The sequence below is a fragment of the Cydia splendana genome, chromosome 5, assembly GCF_910591565.1.
Source record: "Cydia splendana chromosome 5, ilCydSple1.2, whole genome shotgun sequence".
In the NCBI taxonomy this organism is placed as follows: Eukaryota; Metazoa; Arthropoda; class Insecta; order Lepidoptera; family Tortricidae; genus Cydia; species Cydia splendana.
In genome coordinates this window covers 13,586,311-13,612,597 of record NC_085964.1, presented here as the reverse complement: position 1 = coordinate 13,612,597, position 26,287 = coordinate 13,586,311, and the positions used below count along the sequence as shown (strand labels likewise).

The window sequence follows — 26,287 nt, the reverse complement described above, 5'->3', positions numbered from 1 at the left end:
CTATCATCTTATTTACACACGCTCATGTAAATTCACCATAATGCACGCTCACATTATGAAAACCTCTCATCATCTAATTTACACACGCTCATGTAAATTCACCATAATGCACGCTCACATTATGAAAAACTTTCATCATCTAATTTACACACGCTCATGTAAATTCACCATAATACACGCTCACCTTATGAAAACCTCTCATCATATAATTTACACACGCTCATGTAAATTCACCATAATGCACGCTCACATTATGAAAAACTTTCATCATCTAATTTACACACGCTCATGTAAATTCACCATAATGCACGCTCACATTATGAAAAACTCTCTTCATCCATGTAAATTTACCATAATGCAAGCTCACATTATGACGATGATATTTTATTTATCTCAATTAATCGACATACTCTCAAGTCCAAACTCTTAATATTACCTGATATACTTGTTATTAAAACTTCATATTATGTAAACAAACTGCTTGTTCACATTATTGTGCACTAACTTACTTGAAATAAGTATCCGTCTTTACTTATATTTTTATGCTAATCCTCTTTTAACTGTATGACTTTTATTAACATAAACTACGAGTATCGTAAACTTTTAGCTGATAAATTAAAACAACAAATAGCAATAACTGTAATATTGCATGCTCAAATTGAGTAACTTATCAAAAGTTCAGTCTGTAATTTATCAATAAAATATTTCTATTATAGTCTAATAATGTATTTTGATCACCTCTAAATCTTAAGCTGCTCTGATCTATCGAGTATCTTTATCCCGTCAAATGACAATTATTTTATGTTAAAATTGTCGATCATAATAAAACAAAAAGTTTATATTTCACAATATTTCTCTGTAGCCACTTTTAGAATAATTTGACCTCACTGATTACCCGTTTCTGCTTACCTTTAGTATGTACCTAAGTACTATTTTCAATGACCTGCTTAAAGGTATTCAACCTTTCTCTCTTTGCTCATGGGGATATATCTTTACTCAGAAGGAAAAAGAGGACCAATCTGAGTTATAATTCTGTCACTCTGCGAACTTACTACTACATCATTGCTTACGACGGTGTAAATTGCTTACAATTTAACACTGAATAATGTATGAAAATCTGTCGTGCTATGGAAGTCAATTTAAGCTTCAGACGTGAGCAAGTCATAGTTTCAGGGTCGTTAGGTATACCTATTATCAAACACAAGAGAACTTAATCAATTAAGCATTAAACGCATTCATTTTCTTTACGTTCTTCAACTGGCTCAAGAACTAAAATTCAAACAAAAAATATAAGTATTTCAAGTCTAAGTTGAAACAAATACTAAAATCGTGACAAAACATCATTGTTATGGCGAAAATAACATTTATTTCAACAATACCATACAATTCTGGACAATACTCAGAATCATACAATATCTGCTCTCTATAGGTATACATATAACTTATCTCTCTTTCCATTTTACCATTTATTTAAAAAAAAATCTACCTACCTAATAGTTTGTATTATATAGCTCAACAGAGATCAAAATTAATTTCTAACTTGTAATTATAACGCTGTGCTACTTTTTAGCTACTTGTACGTTTTCTTTTATTCCCGACAAGACCACTATAAGTTCAATCACGTTAGGATATATGTATTAGATATGAACAATTCAAAGAAAATATTGGTCGCATTCTCGGGACTAAACAAACATCCATCGCGTTGTCGCGACCTCGCATAGTCAGATCAGGCGGCTTAGCACGGTCGCGTTTTTATCCCTTGTCACCATGCCTGTCACGTTCTAACAAGTGTGTAAGTGCGAAAGGGACGCGCATAGTGATAGTCGACAAAAATGGAACCGTGCTGAGCCCGCTGGTCCTTATAAACTACTAATCATACGACACTTTAAAATGTAATAGTCGCATGTTCGCATTAAATAATTCTCAATTTCAATGACGTGCACTCACGTCAAAAAGAAACAATTTCATCCAATTCTCAATTCTCAACTACCTCGACGTACGCTCACGTCAAACGAAAATCAATCTTATCGGTCGTCTATAAAATCGGTCTTATAGTGTCATCAAATATAGCGTTTACTTATTTATCATAAACTCATGATCAGAATAATCGATGATACACAACCTTTAAATATCAATTCATCTCTAAAGCGATTTTTTTTTCAATATGAGTACCTACCTACTAAACAAAAATGCGGCGGCCTCGTGTTAGCCGGCACCGCAGCTTACTTTAAGCGCTTGCAACTTTAATGGAATTTACAAGCTCATACAATATTTTTGAACCATTTTAAAGTATTATCATTACGTCAGTCACTTACTCGTAAGTTAATAATTGTTATAATCACCACTTGTCTTTTCTAAGTTAAACGTTTGGAGATCCACATGAACCTTTCTATCTAATAACATCATCATCGCATCTTTAATAATCGCATTGCATCGTATTTCTAATAACTTCATCATAGCATCATCTAGTAACCGACAAAACGCTTTTTTTTTTAACACACTATAGGTACTGATACCGGATGGACTATGGGACTATGGGGTCCATCACACAACGTTGCCTCTATAGTCGTTAATTTTTCTTACTCAAAATAACAAAAATGCAAACTAATTAAAATTCAGTTGCTAACAAAGAAGCAAGAGATACTTTTAATGACTATTATTTACTCGAGAGATTTAAAAATACCTGCAACTACATCATGCCTACTATTTGAAAATTTCTTATAAATATGTAGGTAGTTATGTACTTACAAGCAATCACCAAAAACTTATATCTGAAACATGTAATCGTCCCAAACTCATGAAATAAAATACTTTTTAATTCTATAACTTACGTTTCATAAAACGCAGAATTCAAAATAAACCTTAAAATCCCATTGTGGGTTAGTGGTACGTTAACACTTCTGATTTGTGATGGTTCTTCTAGTATGGTTACTATGCTATTAATAATACAAGAATGGAGGTACTTGCATTTACTCTGATCCGACCAATCCTTCGCGGTCTGTCCTCTTTGACCGCCTCGACCCAAGTGAACGAACTGCCCGAGCCTGTCCAACTGGCTCCGTTCCGTGTCCCCAGTCCCCACTACCTACCGTGTTGCCAGTAGTATAATGTTATTTTCCCAACCACCCCTGTATTAATCAGGGTAATGCTAATGTTGCCACATTAAAATTATTAATCAACGCTATCTTTAATGTAAATATAAATAAATCATGACACATTAACCTTTTCCACATAATGTTAGGTCTACTTGGGCGGTTTACAAGTACATTTTTTGTTTATTTTCTTGTAAACAATTAAAGTTATTTGTTACAAGAAACCAAACAAAAATGGACTTGTAAACCGACCAAGTAGACCTAATATTATGTGGGACGAAAGTACACGTATGGATGCATATGTAGTTGTGCACGCACACATACATACTTAGTTTCGGGGGACAATCAGAGATGGCGCTTTCAAATGAGTTTCCATAAAATACTTCAAGAGGGCTCTCTTTACCTATATACTTACTTTACTCTTTGTTGGAGACGTTCGGAATTTTCCGCACGGAATGACATGTGCAAGCGAGGGAGCGCTATGCGTTTGTAGAGCGACGTTCTCACTTGTCATTCCGTAAGGAAACCGAATGAAAATTCGTATTTTGTTCCATAACAAGAAGAAAAAACTCGTATTTTGATGTGATGATAGTCTAATTTTGAGTAACACTGGAGACACGCTTTGTTATTGCCATGTTATTGCCAAACTTTGCAACCTCATGTACGTACCTCACCTCCCTCACCTCCATACTATCAACCAACCGATTTCAATCTCATCTCACCTGCCAGGCTGCCATCTGTCAAGTGTCAACTTCAATTCAACTTGGAAATTGTATATAGTCTTGTTTGGAAAATGCTGTCTGCCTGTTGTGCTGTGTTTAAATAATTGAACTCTCAGTGTTGTTGGTATTTGACGCGATTATTAACCGTTGAAGGTACCTTACGCTCCATGTCATTTACGCACTTACATATATAACAAATATCTAAGTCGACAAATGATTAGAAAGATTATTTAGCAGTAGATAATGTGGTTACCTATACAGTAGGTACATGAACTATTTGTATCATGAGTTGTTGTGTTTGTTACAGTGCAACGGAAAATTTTATTAGAAGAGGTAAAGTGAGTTAAAAGTCAAGGGTGTTAGTGAACTTAAACGATCCTGAGTTATTCCTACTGTGATTTACGTGTAAAGGAAGAAGTTTTGGTTTTAAATGATAATCCTTGAAGATAATTTAAAAGGTAAGATATTATATTTAATATAGATATTCTGTTCAATGTAGTGTACCAAACCAGGTGTTTCTTTTTACCTTTTATTATAAGAATTGTTAGATTGATAACTAATTATACCCTGTAGTTTTAGTTCTAGCTAATCTACTTACAAGTACAAACTTGTATAATACCAAAATTGTATACCATTTTATTAGGCAGGTGTCCGGTCTTCTGTCCCATAGCCTATAGTTTAGCCGTTTTTTTTAGCATTAGAAATAACTGAAATAAGGTAAACAATCTTGATGTGTCTTAATTGAATAACACATTTTAAATATAGTAATAGTAATAGTAATAGTAATAGCCTTTATTTCATGCGTTTTTGTTACACTTTCATTGTTATTACATTTATTTATTAAATTATTTTCTTTAACTTTTATTGTTTTTCAATTTATTTTATTCATTTGCATGTCGCGTGTGCGGAAAAGGCCTCCCCCAGTTTTTCCCATTCCTTTCTATTCTGGGCTGTTCTCCACCAGTATCTGTCGAAATTTCGTAGCTCATCTCTCCATCTTGTATTCGGTTTTTTCTGTTTTCTCGGTGTGTCTATTTTAAATATTTTAAATATAAGTTACGGCAAATATGTAACAATTATGAATCTAATACAATCATTTTTAAAAAGCGTTTTAAAAAAAAATTACATGTCAAGATCGCTTACCTTCTTTCAAGTTCTTTCTAATGCTAAAAAAAACGAACTATAGTATTTAGTCCATCTATCTATATAGCCTTTTGTTTCCGATCCTTGGGTTTAAAAGCTTTTTTTTGAAATGTTATCGTGTTTTCTACAAAATGTCCCGCAGTTCGGTGTGCCTCTTGGCATAGGCCTCCTCCAACCTTCTCCACTGTACTCTGTCTTCTGCAACTCTGGACCAGTAAGGCCCCAAGGTTAAGCGGATTTCATCTACCCATCTTGTTTTTGGATGTTTTTGTTTTCTTCTTCCGTCTCTTGGGTACCATAAGGTAACTTGTTTGCTCCATTTGTCTAATTTGCATCTCAGCATGTGTCCTGTCCACCCCCACTTTAGATGGTCTATCCGACTTAGTATGTCTATAAGACTTAGTATTTTATAGACATACTAAGTCGGATATTTAGTCCATCACTTTCACCCAATAGCCTAGTTCATTTTAGAGTCTTTCAACTCCATGAATCTAGTATTAAAACTGGATCTGGCATGAGGGTGGGGAGAAGTGACCAAACAGGATAGTCTTATGTATCTTTCAGTAGGAGTAGCAGCGAAAAAGCTATTATTGTTTGTCCTTGTCACAGTCTCACATTTTATTTGTTCCCCACTGTTTTTTTAGTATGGATTATGGTGGGCAACAAATGAATTCGACCAATCACAGTGTCGCATTTGTGTATGTTTTGTCCCTCATGGAGGCACGCATATACCACTTCTATATGATCCTACCTTCTATGTTCAACTCTGAATAGCTCTTACACCCTGGTGGGTTCTACCTGTGCGTTCGTGCCATGACATGGGCAAGGGCAGCATATGCTGGTAATCTGGTATCTGGTCACCATACTTTTGAGTGTACAACATTTTTCACCCTACCGCCATGAGGAATATAATATACAAGCTGTAGAACTATCTCTCTAGCCTCATGCTGCTCAATGTACATTACCAGACCCCGTTATCAGTGGTGAAATTTTATTGAAATGCAAGGGTTGGCACTTACTCCCCCACCGTGCGAGTTAAATTCCGCAAGCTATTGGGTAAAAGTATGCAGGTGGGGTAATTGTTCGCATCATGAATTCAATGGAATTATCAGTAAAATAAAGTTTAACGAATATTTATGAAATTGTCTAATCAATATTTTGGAACCACGTGAGCTGCGGACGCAAAGCGCAAGCAGTTCATCACACATCGCATTATTGATGTATAATTATTAGTGTCCGACCGAAGGTTCGGTTTCGGTTTCGGCCAGTTTCGGCCATAAAACGGCCGAACCTTTCGGCCGAGCCGAAACTTACGAATTGGTACTTCATACTATGAAACTAAACTATGTGACAAAGACCAAAAGTTGGGGAATAAGTAGGACAACAATATTAATATGTATCTACAATCTACATAATATACTGATTCATGTATAGGTACAGAAATTAATTGGTTTATTTTAAAACACAAGTCCACTAATGAGGGCGCCACTAGACGGTCGACGCAGTCTTAAGAGGCTGTTAATACCTATAACACGCACACTGTCTAATTGTATCGGAGTTAATGAGATAGCACTGTCGCATGTTACTGGGCCTGGGCAAAGGAATAATAAGAAAACTCATCATCTTCCTCGCGTAATCCCGGAATTTTTGCCACGGCTCATGGGAGCCTGGGGCCAAATTGACAACTAATCCCAAGAATTGGCGTAGGCACTAGTTTTTACGAAAGCGACTTCCATCAGACTGACCTTCGAACGCAGAGAGTAAACTAGGCCTTATTGGGACTAGTCCGGCTTCCTCACGATGTTTTTCTTCACCGAAAAGAAAATAGTAAATATCAAATGATATTTCGTATATAAGTTCCGAAAAACTCATTGGTACGAGCCGGGGTTTGTACCTGCGACCTTCGGATTAGAAGTCGAAATATCTCGCTTTTTAATACAATGGACATTGGTTGGAGTCTGTGGTCAACTACTTATCCTGAAGCCTGAAGCACGGCTTTGACTTCGCATGAAAGTTCGCCTCACTGGGGCACTTCGGACGTTTAGGCCCAGGTGAAGATCGGTAGTCAACAAATAATTCGCGCTCGCTGCGCTCGCGTTTTTGGTTGACCCTGTATCTACATGTTGGCTTGATTGGTGAATGAATAGAGTTAGACCATGAAAATTAGTGTCCGACCGAAACATGTTTTTTTGCCGAAACCGAAACCGAATGTTCGGCTTTGGCTCTAGTTTCGGCCGAAACCGAAACCGAAACTTTTGTAGACTTGTTAAAATCGTTGAAAAAATGTCATAAAACCGCTTTTACACACATTATGGCGCTGTCAACACCCAATGTCCTTGAAATTTATGTTACTTAAGCAGTTTTTTAAGAAAATTACTAGAGTTAAACCAAGATAATTCTGCAACGATTTTGATAACACACGCAGTGCAAGTGTTATTTTAAACGCAAAACTTCTATGAAATTATGACGTATAAATAACATTTGCACTAGTTGCACTGCGTATGCTATCAAAATCATTGAAGAATTTTCTTGGTCTAACTCTATTCATTCACCAGTCAAGCTAACATGTAGATACAGGGTCAACCAAAAAACCAACCAAAAACGCGAGCGCAGCAAGCGCGAAATTTTTTGTTAACAATATCGCAAGGCCGGGTACCGATCTTCACCTGGGCCTAAAAGTCCGAAGTGCCCCAGTGAGGCGAACTTTCATGCGAAGTCAAAGCCGTGCTTCAGGCTTCAGGATAAGTAAGTTGAGCACAGACTTCAACCATTGTCCATTGTATTAAAAAGCGAGACCACAGGCCGAGCATGGCGCAGCGAGGCCAAAGGCTAAGCTGCAGTAGAGGACATGTGGAACACAAACCAATGGTAATTTGAGGTAAAAAGTGAGGCTAAGGTCGAGCATTCTTATGAAAAACTGTACTGGGGACACTTTTAAGGGTTTTTTCTTCGTTTTAATTAATAGTCAGCTGTTCAGCCTCGCAAAATATTAACTATTGAGAAAATCAACTTTGCGGAACTAGTTGAGCGTAGCCTTTAGCCTCGCTTAAAATTTGCCATTACAGGTAGATAGGAAAATGACTGAATAAGTGAGTGAATAAGAGCGAAAAAGACATCGTTCGATACTCGGACAACTGCTACGTGCGACAGTGCTATCTCATTCACTCCGATACAATTAGACAGTGTGCGGGTTATAGGTGTTGACAGCCTCTTAAAACTGCGTCGACCGTCCAATGGCGCCCTCATTAGTGGAATTGTGTTTTATTTAATTTATCTCATTCACTCCGATACAATTAGACAGTGTGCGGGTTATAGGTGTTGACAGCCTCTTAAAACTGCGTCGACCGTCCAATGGCGCCCTCATTAGTGGAATTGTGTTTTATAATAACCAATTAATTTCTGTACCTACATGTACCTACTGTACATGAATCAGTATATGCAGGTATTAATATTGTTGTCCTATATACTTATTCCCCAACTTTTGGTCTTTGTCCGAAGTACCATTTCGTAAGTTTCGGCCCGGCCGAAAGGTTCGGCCGTTTTTTGGCCGAAACCGAAACTACAGCCGAAACATGATGTTTTGGCCGAAACTGGCTGAATCCGAAACCGAAACCGAACCTTCGGTCGGACACTACCCATAATATGGGTGTAAAAGCGGTTTTATGACATTTTTTCAACGATTTTAACAAGTCTACAAAAGGTTCGGTTTCGGTTTCGGTTTCGGCCGAAACTAGAGCCAAAGCCGAACATTCGGTTTCGGTTTCGGCAAAAAAACATGTTTCGGTCGGACACTAATAATAATGACCACTATAGTTCATTTAAGTAAGTCAAGTTTTGATCCAATAATCAAGCACTATTCAATATCTTAAGTAAAGTATTAATACTTATTTAATATTGTTAAATTAGTACACTACGTGGATATTGATCAGACAATTTCATAAATATTCATTAAACTTTATTTTATTGACAATTCCATTGACATTTTCTTGATGTCAACAATTACCCCACATGCGTACTTTTACCCAATAGCTTGCGGAATTTTACCCGCACGGTAGGGGAGTGAGTGCCAACCCTTTGCATTTCAATAAAATTTCACCACTGATAACGGGGTATGCTGATAAGTTTTTGACAATTCTAGTTTTATGCATGGTATAATAATATACTCCGCCTGGTACTCCATTCCCGTCTTTTCTAGGTCACCTAACTGACACGGGCCTACGTCATCATGCGACAGCGCTATATGATAATATGCGATAGCGCTATATATAGCGGCCATGTTGTTGTGACGTAGGCCCGTGTCACTCTGGGAATGGAAGACCATGTTTTATTAGACTATGGTTTTATGGTTTTGTCTAGGCTACATTTTACATGAAATTGTTTTTGGGGGGATATCTATTTCAGTTTATACAGTACTTAGTAGAGATGGGTCGCGGGTATTTACCCAATTTACCCACCCAGGTAAATACCCGGTAAATACCCATCTACCCGGTATTTACCCGTATCTACCCAAATGGACGGGTAGATTCATTTCTTGTTGCACATGTCGATTTGTGTTAAAGTGGAGATATAAACCGAGTTAATGGCTGTAATTATTGTGTGTCATTTAAAATGAAATGGTTTAGTTGCAGTTGCAGTTGTAACTACGGAATTTTTAGTACAATTTTGATAAATATTAAAAAAAGGCCGTCATAAGAGTATTTTTTTTAGACTTTTGTAAATTATCGTACTTATACGTTGATAATACACATTCCAACTTCGGTCGGCGGGGGGTGTGGTTGGGGGGAGGGGGGCAAAAGTGAACTTTTTCATATTTCTTGGAATCTGTCATTAATATCGAAAAGTGTTGTATGTACAAACTAAAGTAGACATAATTTTCTACAAAAAAAGTTATATACATTTTTGTCCTAAAACTAACTGTGTTTGACTTATAAGCTTCACAAGTTGGGATACTGCACAATTCTTTTTTTTATCATTCATAAGTATTCTTTATTTTAATCCTTCTAATGTATATTAAAAGCATTTTAAAACATTTCCGGAAGCCAGGGAATGATTTACACGATTTTTATAATTGGACTGATATATGTTAAAATCGAACTTCACCTCATAGCAACTTTTTCGTAATTAGTTTGAACATACATTTTATGTAACATTATAATAAAATACTTAAATTAATCTTATTTATACTCACATACCATTAAACACATCAAATTTAGAAGAAAAACGAAAATACCGGCGTATTTACCCGCGGGTAGGTAAATATCGGGTATTTACCGGGTAAATACCCGAGAGCGGGTAGTTACCCATCTCTAGTACTTAGGTACCAATATTCATAATAATCCGATGTTGCATACAGTCGGAGCAAGCTAAGTCTGCATGGCATTTGCAATGCCAAGTCACAGGCCAAGTGTGGCAATGTGACATTTCTATGAAAATCTGACGTTTATAATGACACTCCCTCACTATGTTCTGTTCAAGTAGGTGCATAGTTAGCTTAGACGGACTCTACCCTAGTCAGTGCTTTATAAATAGGTGTTTGATTTAAACCCGACTGTCTTCCTTAGCTTGTTTGCCTTATTTTTAAGACTTAAAAAAATTGGTTGCCCTATGCCATGCCCATCCCATTGCCTGCGTAACCTGCGTTTAATTGACTCTCACGAGGCGCCATTAATTTATTACATAAGACGATTTTTGCCAGAGAGGAAAAAATTAACACAAGTTTGATTTGTTTTATTTTTACATATTTGAAAATTTTCGCATCTTTGTGATCTTACTTTAAGAACTATGAAAACCCCCTCGCACCCCCTTTTAAGAAAAAATAAGATATTAACCCCCCCACCCTAAATCGTCTTACGTAGTAAATGAATGGCGCCCGAACCTTTATCTCGTAAAAGAGCGACATCTTCCAGATAACTGGAAACTAACTAAGGTAGAAGTAATAGTGCTCGACGCTGCACTAGTATTCGAAAGGATTAAATTTGAATACAGAAAAATCTTCGCCGTTCAAATTTAACCTATATTACTTTGACATAAAAAGCCTATGTTCAATACTAGTGCAGCGTCGAGCACTAGCACTTCTACCTTAAATAACTATAAGGGATTTAAAAAGCAAACTTTACAGTTGTTAATTTGTCATGTTTATATACATAATTTATAACGTTGAAACATGTTGGTAGACTACGTTACGTAAGTGTTATAGGATATAGGAATATTATTCTCAACTATACTCGACAGCTACCTAATCGTCCGAACCGCGTCATATGAGCACGTTCCGTTCTCGGTCTCCGTTCCTCAACGTTCGTTCGTAACGCGGGTCGCGCACGTTATAGCTGGGCTGGGCACGTTAACTGGGCACGTGCGCCGGCCACGCGACTCGCGTGACCTACTATTGGCCCGCCCGCGCTCGCTAGTGTCACGTGTATATAATAGGGTATTCTCATATTTACGTATTTACGTAGTAGTCTTCGAGAGGGCGGATGCCCCTTAGTTTTTAAATTAAAAAATCTTTTTGGGATTCCGATTCGCTCGCCAGGGCTTTGAATTCTGATGGCATTTCAATTTTAAAGTAAAATGTTTATACGGTTCGGTTTTTAGGGTTCCGTAGGTACCCGAAGGGTATGAACGGGACCCTATTACTAAGAGTCCTCTGTCCGTCTGTCTGTCTGTCACCGGGCTGTATCTCATGTACCGTGATAGCTAGACAGTTGAAATTTTCACAGATGTTGCCGCTATAACAACAAATACTAAAAATAGAATAAAATAAATATTTATTCTCTCCCATACAACAAACGTGATTTGTAGATGGTACGGTCCGACTCGCATTTGGCCAGTTTTTTTCTTTTTAGGATTCCGTATACAACGGTGACAAACAGAACTAAGCCTCATTTATCTGTCGTTCCGGGCTGTATTTCAATCCATGGTAGGTGTAAGGTACATGTCTCTATATATTATACTGGCTTTTGCCCGCGACTTCATCTGCGTGGAATTAGTGACAGCAGCTAAAGTAGGTATAGCGCCTGGATAATGCTAATAGCAATCATTCAATTCGGCATTGCTTGAAACTTCAATTATTAGGCAATTCATGAACTCTTTCAATTCCTTTGCACTCTCTTCAGGGATGATTTCCGACATAAAAACTATCCTATGTCCATCCCCGGGACTCAAACTATCTCTATACCAAATTTCAACTAAATCGGTTCAGCAGCTTAAGCGTGAAGAGGTAACAGACAGACAGACAGACACACTTTCACCTTTATAATATTATATTAGTATGGATTCATACACATTTCTTACGGTATCACGTGTACTCTGAGTAGGGTATACCTAAGCAATACAAGTATCATTCTTTTTATTTATTTCAATTACAAGTATTATTGTTATAGTATAGACAGTAGAATGTTTTATGTTAGGTATGAGGTAAGTAAATACCTATCTAAATTAAAATGGCATAACCAGGAATAACATAAAATTAAAGGAGGCGCCATACAAAAAACCGGCGAAGTGCGAGTCGAACTGGCACTCCAAGGGTTCCGTCCGTAAACACACATTTTTTTACAAAATATATTTTCCTTAAGATCGACTCACGCTTGACCTTTATTAGAGGTATTCTTGTAATCAATGGGTAATGGTCTATTTTCTGTATTTTATAATTTAAGCTCAATAGTTTCGGAGATAAGGGAATGGTAATATTCGGCTGTTATTTAAAATACTTCAAAACGATCTACCATATAAGTATTTACTTACTTATACAAAATAAAATTGAAATCCTCAGCCTCACTACAAACCCTTCATTTGAGCTGTCACACGATATAGTTTAGAGTTTATTTTTTATTTACTCTCCAAAAATGGCCGCCAAACATAAAATTCATTTATGTATTTACATTACTCGCCCGTCTATGGGTTACCAACTTAGTTTGGGAGTAAATTGGCTGTGACAGGCGGACAGACAGACATAGTGATCCTATAAATAAGGGTTCCTTCTTTTCCCTTGAGGTACGGAACCCTAAAAACGTGACGGTTGAAATTTACACAGAATGTATGTGAGCCATCGTCAATCATCAAGGCCGTGTCAAAACACAGCATGGTACTTCGGCACTCCTGCATGGCATCGCATTTGTGACATTTGTGTCGTAGTAAGTAAGTAGTAATTACCTATGTGCTGTAGTAAAAAGTTTATTGCGCAAAATAAACACAGGACTTAAAGAGAATACAATAATAAATATGTATAAAGGTCAACTAGTCTCTTTAAGGGACATCGTCCAGCTACCTTAAAAGTTTTTGGTAAACTTTTGGTAAAGTTTTGTATCGAAATAATGACACGGTCTTAAACAATGCTCTCCCAAGTCTCAATCCTATAAATTTCCTCCCTCGTTATTGTATTGTTACTCAGGCATGTGTATAGACACGAGACACGTCGAGTAAGAGGATGAGTAGGTATTTAAGAGGTACGCCTCTACTTGTAGAGTTAGATAGGTGCAATGCACGCTCGTCATCATTCATCACTTTATCAGTTATGTTTTCATTACTTTTGCTACCTTGTGCACTTCGTGCACTCATTATACGCCTCTTGTCTCTTATTGAGTCGCACACCAAAAACATAAATTCCGTTCATCATCAAAAATAGAGGAGCACTGTGCAAACTACCTATAGAACCTAAAATAGTTTAAAATGTCTTCAAAAACTAAATTAAACCGTTTTTGTCATAGTCATAGTATTTATTCATGAACAATACAGGATTGTGTTTGAAAATAAATGAAGAGAGAGAAAAAAACAACAAAGAATTTATCAAATATACAACCAGACCATAGAGAAAAAAATACATACAGTTGATACAGTGCTCACTCCATACATCAGTTTTAGTACCAAAACGACTATTATTTTCGTAGTCGACATGTAACATCGAGTAACGGAATTATCAGTGCTGCTACTTGACAGTAGATGTTCCGACGACCGAAAAGTCTAAAACTTTCGGCTAATATTATGACCGGATTAACTGGAACTCTATTTCCAACTCCTGCTTTAAATATTAGTTGTAAATTGTTGTTCAATACAATTTTCGTGAGTCGCGTCGCGACACTAGAGAATTCTAGTATCAGGTAGCGGTACTGATAATTCCGTTACTCGATGCTAGATGTCGACTGCGAATATAATAGTCGTTTTGGTATCAAAACTGATGTTTGGAGTGAGCACTCTATTCTTGCTAAATTTCTCTATGACCAGACAAACAAATATCAATCATACGTAATTTAGACTCGTATAATTTAAGTAGGTACTTCTAGCACTGTTAGGACTCTTACCTATATTTTTTTTGCTATTTTTGTTGCAGATAAAATATGGAGTGGGTTCTTAGGAGTCCACAGATTCATAGCATATTCAGCAATCTTGGCTTTATGCACGCAGATGGATATCACGTAAATGACAACTGTAATGGTGAGTTCAATTCTTTAGATACTAGACACTACCCTAAAACTGGCAACAGACAAAGACAATAATATTATTATAACAATTGATAATTTTGTAGTATACAAGTAACATACAACTAAAGGAATCCTTAAAGGATTCGTGTCTGGTATCAATAGTATTACTAGCCCATCATCAGTCGCTATTCCGAAAACCTTATTCGAAACGATTCCTTTAGTTAATTACGTTATTTGTATACTACAAGATAATCAAGTGTTAAAATACAACAATTGTATTAAGTAACTGGTGAGAAAGTGATTGAGGAACCTACTGAAATAGACACGAGTTGGTAGTCAATGTAATTCTCAGTAAACTAAACAGTGGCTGATTAGAAGGTGGTGTTAGGTCCAAAATACGAGTAAGATAGATAACAAGGAATTAATAACTTAATTTTTTTTTCAGCTGCCCTCGAAACTATTTTACACAATATTATAACTGAAGATAAGTATCTAAGGACATACCGCAGGAGCATCAGTTTCGGGCAAAACATAAAAAAAGACTTAATACCTCTTTTGATTCACGCCAAGGAAGATAAAACTATAGAATTACTAGTGAGAATACTAGTCAATTTGTCAATACCCATAGAGTGTTTGCTATCCGTTGAAGTAACATCGCAATCAGATTTTGGGTTGCATATAGTATTTGAAATAAACCAGTTACTCACAGCCACTAAAGCGGCCTTTACTGGTCCACGGGCAACAAAAGTAGTTGTCGACTTTTTAAAGAAAAATGTGGATCCTGGTCAAGCAGTAGTGTCGCCGGAACAATGTACAAATATAAGTAACAGTCTTTTGTTATTGAGAAACATACTACATATACCAGAGGACGTTAAAAGTCCTATTTCAGGCAACAATGGACCTGGTCACGCCGTGCAAAATCAGATTCTCTGGAACATGTTTAGCCAAAGCGTTGAGAAAGTACTGATTAAGCTAATGATTATACCGGAAGCGGTAAGTGATCAGCTCTCCAATGTTAACATTTGCTTTCGAATCTCGCATTGTGCTTGTTTGCTGTGTCAATTAAAAGCATTTCCCGGTCGTATGATTCGATTTCTTGAGTAACAGTACCATACAATGTTAGTATAATTATGATATCAACTTTCGAATTCGAATCGTGCAATATGGTAGGTGCTTCTAATGACAAAAAAGCAATATCCGATCGTAAGATTCGATTTCTAGCAATGCAACAGTTAAACAAAGTTAAAAATACAGTTGAACAGCTAAGTATTGTCAAATATAGTTTAAATTAAAACGAAACTAAATTATTAATTAAAACTGAATCGGGGTGCCGACGCGGATATTTTCCAAGTGATTAGTGACCACAGACCTTCGGTGATCGCTCCGTGCTTTGTGTTACGTGACGGGGTTAACGTAACGACGACTTCTGCGCCTGCGCTGGCGGGTCCCGTGCTCCAGCGCCGCGCTGACGTCTCTCTGCTCTCCTGTTCAACGCCCTTTTGGTCTGTACGATGGCTTTACACACGACCGCCGGTAATATGTGTATTCTCCAGGTGGTTCTATATACTTCTCACTTACAAATATCGGTGACATGTCAACAAACTAAACCTATGCGTATATATGCTGTTTCTCATTTATTTTTGTAGATGGAGATAATTATTATTAAAATAACACTTAAGGAGTTCTTTCATTTTGTATAATATGAACTATATAATTATAATCCTTAGTAGCGCTGCGATTTTTTTTCCTGTTGATTGCTTTAAATTCTCAAAAAGTTTGTTTAATATAATAATGCGATGTTGAATGAGATTAGGTTTGTGTTTTGTACTTATTTTATATTCCAGACTAATTGGGGAGTTACAATGGTACAACTTATAGCACTGATGTATAAAGATCAACATGTTGTTACATTGCACAAACTTCTCAATATGTGGCTGGAGTCGTGTAATTCTGAGAGTTCAGAAGACAATGAAAGTAACACTTCTCCACCGGATAGAGGTACTTAAAATATAGTCAAATTATATGTATAGACGTGTTCTATGAGATTCATTAAGTGGTAGATACCAAAATTAAAACAAATAACATGTTTTAGGTAGTGAAGATTCATCACCTATGCTGACATCAGATCCGACGTCAGATTCGTCCGATACGGGTGGTAGCGGAAAAAGTAACGATGAACCAAATTCGGAGACCAATGGGTGGGGAACTTCCGAAAACATTACAATGAAAGATGAGAATCAACAGTTTCTACCTCCGTTACCTGTTGAGAATGACATTCACATGAGGGATCAAGACGCATCGACTAGCGATGAAAATATGAAATCTGATAGTGTATGATACGTTTTTACTATTGAAATTAGGTGTTTATTACATATTTATAAATGAAATCATAATTGTTGATGTAACTTAAAAATTACAGGAAGAAAAAGCGATGTCAGAAGATTTACCAACCGAGACAAGTAATAATCAACAGCCAGCAAAGGCTGAGAAGAAGGGGAAGGGGATAATATCTGAAAATTCTGATTGCGGATATGCAACGCAAATCGAAAATCAAGAGTCAATTTCTACTTCAAGCAACGATGACGAGATACCTTTCAAAAAACCAGTTCACCAAAAACCACACAATCCTAAACAACGAGTGAACACCAAGGCACGGACTGGTGTTACATTACAAGAGAGAAAGCGTAAGAAGATAACTAAAAGGGGTAAAGCGAACATGTAAGTAAATTCTAACGTGATTTTTTTAATTTACATAAAATAATTAAAGAATTTCAATATTGATTGCATTTCAGTGAAAATCTAATTCGTTATTTCAGCATAAACGTACAAGGGCTTACTCATCAAACTCCAACAGATGATGACATATCCAATGTGATTAAAGAATTTACTGTTGACTTTTTACTCAAAGGTTACAATTCTTTAGTACAAACACTACATAGTCAAATCCTCACAAACGTATTATTGGAAATCGACACGTCACATTTTTTCTGGTTAGTGACTTATTTTCTGAAGTTTGCTACCCAAATCGAGTTGGATTTAAAACAAATTTCCGGTGTATTATCTTTTGATATAGTATCATATTTGACCGCTGAGGGTGTCAATTTATGTGAACAATTTGAATTGGCTGTTAAGCTAGACAGAAATAACTTGAAGCCAAGTAGCCGGCGTCTTCATCTGGTAAGTGTTATGATGTACTGTTTTATAGTACTTAGACCTGTTCTTGTATGATAAACCCTTAAATAACCTTGACTTTTCAGGTTGTTACAGCCATCAGAGAGTTTGTACAAGCTATTGAAGTGTACAAAAATTTTCCACATATTTGTACCGTTGATAAAGACGCCCTTATAACATTACAAAACAAAATGTGTGAAACCGATGAATTGAGATTACTTTTAGTGCTGCTGTTACGTCACTATAATCCGAAATACCATTCCAAGCAGTATTTACAGGTATAAATTAAGAGCTTTTTATGTAAATATTATGGCGAATATACAGTACAAAATAGTATATTTGTGTGTCAAATGATGTACGAGTCCCGAGATGTCAGCTCAAGCGATTACTCGCATTTTATGTTCTTAGTTCTAATTGTTTCGTATGTTTTACAGGACCTCGTTGTAACAAACCACATACTGCTGACATTTTTGGATAGCGCCATGAGAAACCCGAACTACACCGGTTCTACCGACATTGTAGAACACATTAAACAGTACGTACACGTATTCCCTATCTCCTGCAGTAGGTATATCGGAACCCGGTACTTCGGTAGGTTAGGTACGTAGGTAGGTAATATTAGACACAATATTGTTATATATTTTTCACATCACCTATTCGGAAAAGGGCTTTTTCTTCCCCCCTAGGAGGGATCAAAGTGGCACTTTTCCTCCCTGCTAGGGGGATCAAAGTGGCACTTTTCTGTTCTAGGACACTGTTTTTGTTATTTTTTGTATTCTTTTTTTAGCTTGAATAATATTTTGAAACATAATATTTTGTGTCAACACTAAGATTTTTTTATTTTCCTCATAGTTGATGTGAAAAGCAGTATGTGTCACACGGTATCAAAATTATTTCGTCTTGGGCGTTAACACTTGAATCCCTTATTACGCTCAGGATTCAATGTACGCCCTTGACGGAAATATATCATTTTGATCCCTTGTACTTGTAACACAAACTACTATTGTAGACGCATGCCGTGCCGCGTGACTAACTAAGTTTTATGTTGTATCTTGTATGTATGTTAACATTTTATGTCGTTCCTTATTCACCGGTAAACAAACTACCTCAAGTTATTACTGTTATTACCGACATCATGAAATATTGATGTACCCAGCAGATGGATTAGTTTGTTGCGTTCTTACTTTATGTAACAAATTGCGACTGGTGGGCGGATATTGAATAAGACCTAGGGTATGGTTAACGAAAATTGGACCTATTAAATTCAATTACGCGCAAATACTTTGTTCATAGCATGAGACGTTACTATGTTTCTCTTCTTCCCATGAACTATTAAACTAATATATCTTGTGTACTAAATATTTTTGTACACCTTTTTGTATATGACCGTTTGTTTCTCAATAAAAAAAATAAAAAAAATCTTTATCTTCCTTAGAACCATGATGCTAAAATTTGCTGTTGAATTGAAATTAATAATATAGGATATAAGAATATTATGTCTTTCACATCAAAACCGAATGAAACAAAAGAAATGTGACTCTGTCTCAATTGAAAATGGTTGAAATTGTATTGAAGTAATTAGTACCTACTATAGCTATAACGGGAAACAAAAACAATGATTAGGTACAAGCTGTACTTATAATTAATAATTGTTTAATAAAAGATATTGCCAATTTGTAAGAGAAACTTGTCCCTTTACGGAAATTCTTCGAATCAACAACAACGAATTGTTATCACGAAATAGTAGGTACATTACGATACAAGTGCGATAAATAGGAAATTGTACGTTGTACGATACGTTTTCATAGAGAAAAAAATACATAGAGTGGTCACTCCATACATCAGTTTAAGTACCAACTATCAAAACGACTATTATTTTCGTAGTCGACATCTAGAATTGAGTAGCGGGATTATCAGTACTGCTACTTGTCAATAGATGTTCCGACGACCGAAAAGCCTACCAATTTTCAGCTAATATTATAACCGGAGTTACCGGAACTCTATTTTCAACTCCTTCTGCTTTTAATATTAGTTGTAAATTGTTGTTCAATACAATTTTCGTGAGTCGCGACACTAGAGAATTCTAGTATTAAGTAGCGGTACTGATAATTCTGCTACTCGATACTAGATGTCGACTCCGAAAATAATATTCGTTTTGGTATCGAAACTGATGACTGTATGGAGTGAGCACTCTATTAACTTACTATATTTCTCTATGACGCTTTACAGTAGGCACATAAAATAGCACCATATGTACTGTAAGTAAGTGTAAACAATCGCCTTTCGTTATCCAACATTTGATTCGTGTTCAGTGTCTTTATTGATTCGCGCACTCAAAGGAGTTTTGATACCTACAGGTTCGCGGCCCCTGAAATAATGTACCAGTACGGGCTATTGCTAGAAGACTACGCGGTGAACGGGGAGTTCGTCAACGACTGCGTGTTCACGATCATGCACCACGTGGGAGGGGAGCTGGACAGTTTGATCAGTTTATATCAACCTAAGATATTGAAGACGTTCACTTCTATTTGGAGGTCTGAATTTGAAATATGCGACGTAAGTGAAAGATTTATTTCGTCTATACTGAATTGGCATTGCTTTTTAATAAAGCTTTTTTACGTTTATTGTAATTGATTCCTTAAGGATACCGCAAATACTTACATAGGCACAAAAGTTTTAATAATTGCATGTTTAAGTTAAATTAACTTTATAATATTGTCATTTATGGATTAATTTAATTGTTTTTTACAGGATTGGTCTGACTTAATAGAATATGTGATAAACACGTTCATAAAGAAGCCGCAAGCGCTGTTAACTATTGACAATTTTAGAATGGATACACAGATATTTGACGAGAAGAAAGTCGTTACTGAACACCAAGCAGTAGTTGCGTCTGCAAAGAAAGATCCCCAGCCTGCGGCCGAAGGGGGGAAGAAAAAATCTGTACACAGCAGTGCGAGTCAGTCATCTACAGAAAGGTATTGCATAACATTTAAGGCAAATCCAATTTAAAAAATACCAGTTGTGTCTTGAACAAATGAGTAGGAAATTTAATCAACAATTTTATATCATTTAATTCTATGTATGGATAAACTGACAAAAATGTCATCAGTTACGATGGTTACGTACCCTGGGTCATTCATTGATAGGCATGGTTCTATAGGATTTGAATTCACCAATTACGTACCTAATAAATTACATACCTATACTTATTACAAGCTCATGCACCATATGTATAATGGGTCATCATCATCAACTAAGCATGCTACCTATTACTATTAGTAGCATAATGTGTTACACTTACAACATATACTTTTTCATAGCTGTAGGGTTCCTACTTAACCTAGGTAAGTACCTAGGTAATAGTCTAATAGCTATAAAGTTATAGTCTCTAGGCACCAGCAATATTTGAAATAAAACTAAGTGTTTCTACTTGAAATAAAAACAAATTAAAATATTTTCTGAAAACAATTTAATTTGTTCTAATACTTCTAATAGTAAATTATGTTATGTTGTCTACTGACTGGCGGAACACCGCAAACAGACAATCCACCCTTTTTTTACTATGACTGTTTTATTATTATCTTTATTTCTCTATAAACTTAAGTGAGGTTATTTCATAATATGGATATAAAAATAAAATACAAAAACAGGTACAAAAACAAAACAAAATACTTATAGATATGTACTTATATTATAACAATCCTAACTTAGTGTGCCGCCAGCAGCGGGGCAAGGCTCAAGCTGCGCTGCCGGTAGTCAGGGCCGCAGAGAGAGGAACCGGCGGACTATCCGCGTCGTGTCCAAGATCACCGCCTTCTGCATCTGACCCTTGATTCAACCCGCACCTAGCGAGAGTCTCAAGATGTTGGCCGAGACTCTTCGCTATTAGACTGTTCGCTGAAACAACTATCGGGACAATGATCATCGAATCAACATCCCACATGGCGGTTATTATTATTATTCTTCAATTGATTTTATTTTGCAGGTGGACGGAAGAAGAACTGTCAACTTTAAATTGGAATTATCTGCAATGCAAGACTCATCCGGATGTCATCGGCGAAATCTTAAGATGCCTCAAAGAAGACAGCACAGTTAAGTCTAAAGATTCTGTGATCAGAGAATTATACAAGCAAAATATAATAAACAAAGAGGAATATGAAAAACTGTCTAAGTCTGAAGTTAATACCGATAAGATGAACAAAGAAATGAGGGATGTCGAAATTGGAAAACTTTGTGAGCAACTAAGACAGGACGGAAAAACTAAATGTTTTGACTGGGTTCAACAAGTTTTACTTGAAACTTGTTACGCAAAATTGCAAATCCAGAAGAGGTACTGTAGCGAATGCGGCACGACCGCGGGTCAAACGGGTATCCATCAGTTCAAGTTGTTTAATCAAGGGTTCAATTCGCCAGTGATGTCTCCTGTGTCCTATCACGCTCTACGTAAGTATTTAGGTAGTCTCGTTTTGTTTATTTTAATTTTTAATTCAGCTTATCTTACAAGTAAAAAGATGGCTAAGAAAGCAGTTGCAATCGCAAGGGCCAAGGTACAAGATAAATTGTACGATTTCCTGGAGAGCCCACAAGGCCAAAAAGATCTTTACAGAATAGCAAGAGAGAGAGAGGAATGCAAGAGATATAAATCATATGAAATGTATGAGAGACGAAGCAGGAAAGATTTTGACGGATGACAAGAGCATAAAAGAACGCTGGAAGAACTACTTCAATAAACTTATGAACGAAGAGAACGACTGGAGTGGAGTGCTAGAAAATGTTAGAAGTAGCATTGGTATGGTGAAGGAGATCACTGTAGAAGAGGTAAAGATGGCTTCAAGAATGGGAAAGCGGTCGGGCCAGATGGTATACCTGTGGAAGTATGGAAGTTTCTGAAAGCGCATGGATGGAAGTGGCTGACTTTATTCTTTAATAAGTTGTTGCAAGAAGAGACGATCCCTGATGAATGGTGCAACAGTTCACTGGTGCCCGTTTTTAAGAATAAGGGTGATGTACAGGATTGCAACAACTATCGGGGAATAAAGCTCATGTCACATAGTATGAAGATATGGGAAAAAGTGGTAGCGAGACGAATGAGAGAAGAAAGTGAGGTAACACAGAACCAATTTGGGTTTATGCCGGGCCGGGGAACTACGGACGCCATATTTGCACTTCGCCAACTGTGCGAAAAATACAGACTTGCGCAAAAGAACTTGCACATGGTGTTCGTGGACTTGGAAAAGGCATACGATAGCGTCCCCCGTAAGGTTCTGTGGTGGTCTATGAGAGAGAAAGGAATGCCAGAGAAGTATGTACGGCTTGTTCAGGCGATGTATGACAGAGCCAGTACTCACGTCAGGTCGGAAGCAGGAGTAACCGACAAGTTCAATGTGGCGGTAGGTTTACACCAGGGGTCGGCCTTAAGCCCGTATTTGTTCCTCCTGATTATGGATGCTCTGACATCGAACATACAGGAGGAGGCACCTCGGTGTATGCTGTTTGCCGACGACATTGTTCTTGTCGGAGAAAATGCACTTGAGGTCCAGAGCAGGCTGGGAAAATGGCAAGAAAAGCTGGAAAGTGTGGGACTCAAAATAAGCAGTACCGAAACGGAGCACATGTTCTGCGATTTCGGTGGTCTATCCAGTTTTTCCCATATTGCCTTAGATGGTGTATCCCTACCAGTCTGCTCTGACTTCCGGTACCTTGGGTCATTGATCCAAAGTGACGGAAACATCGACCGAGACGTGAAAAATAGAATAAATGTGGGATGGATGAAATGGCGACAGGTCTCTGGAACAACTTGCGATCCACGAATGCCCCTTAAACTTAAGGGGAAAATATACAGAACGATGGTGAGACCTGTTGTAATGTATGGATCAGAATGCTGGGCGACGAAAGTAGCGGATGAAAGAAGAGTGCACGCAGAGGAAATGAGAATGCTGAGATGGATGTGTGGAGTGACGAGAAAGGATCGTATTAAGAATGAGTATATAAGAGGAAGTTTGAAAGTAGCTCCAGTAACGGAGAAAATGAGGAGTACTAGGTTAGCGTGGTATGGGCATGTAATGAGGAGGGATGAATGTCATATAGGCAAAAGAATGTTAGGGATGAATGTTGATGGACGGAGAGCGTATGGTAGACCCAAAAAACGATGGATGGATTGTGTGAAAGAGGATATGAGAAAGAAAGGAGTGAGTGCTGAGGAGACGAAAGGCAGAGGAGAATGGAAGAGAAAAACATGTTGTGCCGACCCCACATAACGTGGGATAAGGGCAGGGGAAAGAAGAAGAGTTTTGTTTATTTTAATTTAGTTCTATTTTACATAGTATGTCAGCAACTCGGTATGAGTGATATACCAGTATACATAGTATCGGTATACCTACATATCACTCGTACAAATATACTTATTCCTTGTTGCCTACGGTCGGAATCCTAATAACCGATTTATTACATACCTTACCTACCTACATCGGTCCAAAAAATTACGTTTTTCAGTGTTCTATAAGTACCTACTTGGCGGTGCGAATTTGTGCAGTAGATAGGCATAAGTATATCATAGCGACTCGATTCCTCAACGTCAAGCAAGTGACGAAGCTCCTTCAATTAACCTAACGACACGTCGTATAACGGAGTCCATCGAACCCTTTAAGCTGTAGGGCTTCCCTTTTTTTTCTTAATCACCATTCTCACCAAAGAATGTTTTACTTTGTATATTTTATACCTATCACTTGATTCTTTAATGTTCTACATATAACTAATTCTATTTCCATTATCTTTTCAGTTCTTAATCAGTCTGTGCCCCTGGTACCGTGGAATTGTGAACAAGCTGCCATGTGCAAGGATTTAAAGTTTTTGCAACTGCTACATAAACTGGGATTCCAAATGCCGGTTGACACCGGCAAAGTATTCATAAGGATACCGCACGTCTGGTCAGCTGATGTCTTGTACGAAGTGGCTGGCAGAGTCGCTGTTATTGACACAAGTAAGTTTACTCCTATTGACGTTGCACATGCGTTGCACTGAGGTTGACCTACATTCATAAATAAAATTTGTTGATTTTAGACTTACATAATTATGCAAGAATTCCCCTTTTTTTGTCAAATGACTCAAAAGATGCTCAGTAAAATTATTGAACTCTAATAATGTCGAAAAAATGGACTTTTCCTAAATGGACTCAATGAATGTTCCAAGGCAGCACCCTAACACTTTTTCAAAATATGTACCTACATTATATACCTACCTATTATGAATGAATATTGTAAATGTAAACTGTTGTTTAAAAAAATCTGAGTACTTTTTGGGAGGTTATTTTCCCCTCAGTGGAATAATTCCCATATGCAATTGTTTATATTTCAATTAAGTCTACGTCTTAAGTTCGTAGCGCTAGGTAAATGATACGACAAGCATAACTTGAAATTTTGCTGCCATAATCAAACTGTTAGAATATCTATTAAACGGTAACATTGGAATTTTCCGTTTTCACCCGTCATTGCAGTATTTGTTATGTAACGAGACCTTGCGTTTGCTTACCGAGAAGCCTGCGAGAGCTTTATTTATGCATCTATAGTAATACTGTTTCTGTTATTGTAACTTGGGTACAGTGACAGCTGGGGTCTCTATTGTTTCCCAAATAGTTTTAAGTCATAATGTATTGTTTGTCCGAATTTTCTATGTCATAATCATGGTCTAATAAAACATGGTCTTCTATTCCCAGAGTGACACGGGCCTACGTCACACTAACATTGCCACTTTATTTCAACATAACATGTTACATGGGTACATTATAGCTATGGTTAATAAGTTAAAATATTTCTTTATAATTTTATAATTTTCATTTATAATGTATTTTATCTTAAATTTTACAATAACACGTCATTTTTAATTATTCGTTAGCAATATCTTCCGATTCACGAAAGAAATTTCAGACGTTCGGGTAATTCTGTTTACATTACTGGCAACACAGGATAGCGCTGTCACATTTGACAATTCGGATCTAGATAACTTCATGCCCTGACCGTCATCCTTGTCGAACGCGTGTTAATTGTTATTTCCTTCTCGCTCAGTGTCAGCAGTCGCAGTGTTTTCCAAACTTTTCACGTCGTAAGCTTGGTAATTAATGTGTAACTGTGAATTAGTTTTTTAAACGTTTGTCTTGTATAGATAAATAAAGTTTAATTTAATACATTAGATTTGTTTTATTTTACTATGTTTCTACATGAATAACTTAAAATTAATGCCGTTAAAATAATTTTCACCGTTGGTTAAAATTCTCCCACATTTTAAAGTTTGAGAACCTGTAAACAGCATGATGACGTAGGCCCGTGTCAGTTAGGTCATACGCGAATCTCGGAATAGAGTACCAGGCGCAGTATATTATTATACCATGGTCATAATTGGTTTTTCTCTGAAACGCGTAACTTTTCAGGATTGCCATAAAACAAACCTAACCTAACCTATCTATAGAACAACCTTACGAAAATCCAGAAAAGTTAACTGTTTCAGTTTTATGACTAACGATAATATGACAAACAATACATTATGACTTAAAACTTTAAGGGAAACAAAGGGACCCCTGACAGCTGTCACCGTATCAAGCTATGTTAACAATACTATAGTTTTACGGCTAGTTACACTATTTAACAACATTTTCTCAAACATGCAATGAAATATTGATGTTATGTTCCTTATAATAGGCTGCGAAGTATGACGTTTCAGGTGCGGCTAGGACAAAAGGTCGTTAATGGAA

The 26,287-nt window shown here is 36.9% G+C and overlaps 1 protein-coding gene across 3 annotated transcripts in view; it reads left to right on the top strand.

Annotated features, from left to right (window-relative positions):
• The first annotated feature begins 3,847 nt into the window (after positions 1-3,847).
• LOC134790782 (protein timeless-like) overlaps positions 3,848-26,287 on the top strand; it is a 41,383-nt gene continuing 18,943 nt past the window's right edge. The window contains exons 1-14 of one of the 3 annotated variants that reach the window (XM_063761715.1): positions 3,848-3,967; positions 4,122-4,272; positions 14,280-14,383; positions 14,816-15,363; positions 16,215-16,368; positions 16,463-16,701; positions 16,790-17,088; positions 17,187-17,547; positions 17,628-17,819; positions 17,976-18,076; positions 19,899-20,097; positions 20,293-20,519; positions 21,530-21,987; positions 24,323-24,523. In XM_063761715.1, coding sequence (XP_063617785.1) covers positions 14,287-14,383; positions 14,816-15,363; positions 16,215-16,368; positions 16,463-16,701; positions 16,790-17,088; positions 17,187-17,547; positions 17,628-17,819; positions 17,976-18,076; positions 19,899-20,097; positions 20,293-20,519; positions 21,530-21,987; positions 24,323-24,523 — 3,076 coding nt within the window. In that variant the 5' untranslated portion in view covers positions 3,848-3,967; positions 4,122-4,272; positions 14,280-14,286. Of the gene's footprint in view, positions 4,273-14,279; positions 14,384-14,815; positions 15,364-16,214; positions 16,369-16,462; positions 16,702-16,789; positions 17,089-17,162; positions 17,548-17,627; positions 17,820-17,975; positions 18,077-19,898; positions 20,098-20,292; positions 20,520-21,529; positions 21,988-24,322; positions 24,524-26,287 lie in introns of all 3 variants that reach the window. The other 2 variants (XM_063761713.1, XM_063761714.1) reach the window with 2 other exon arrangements.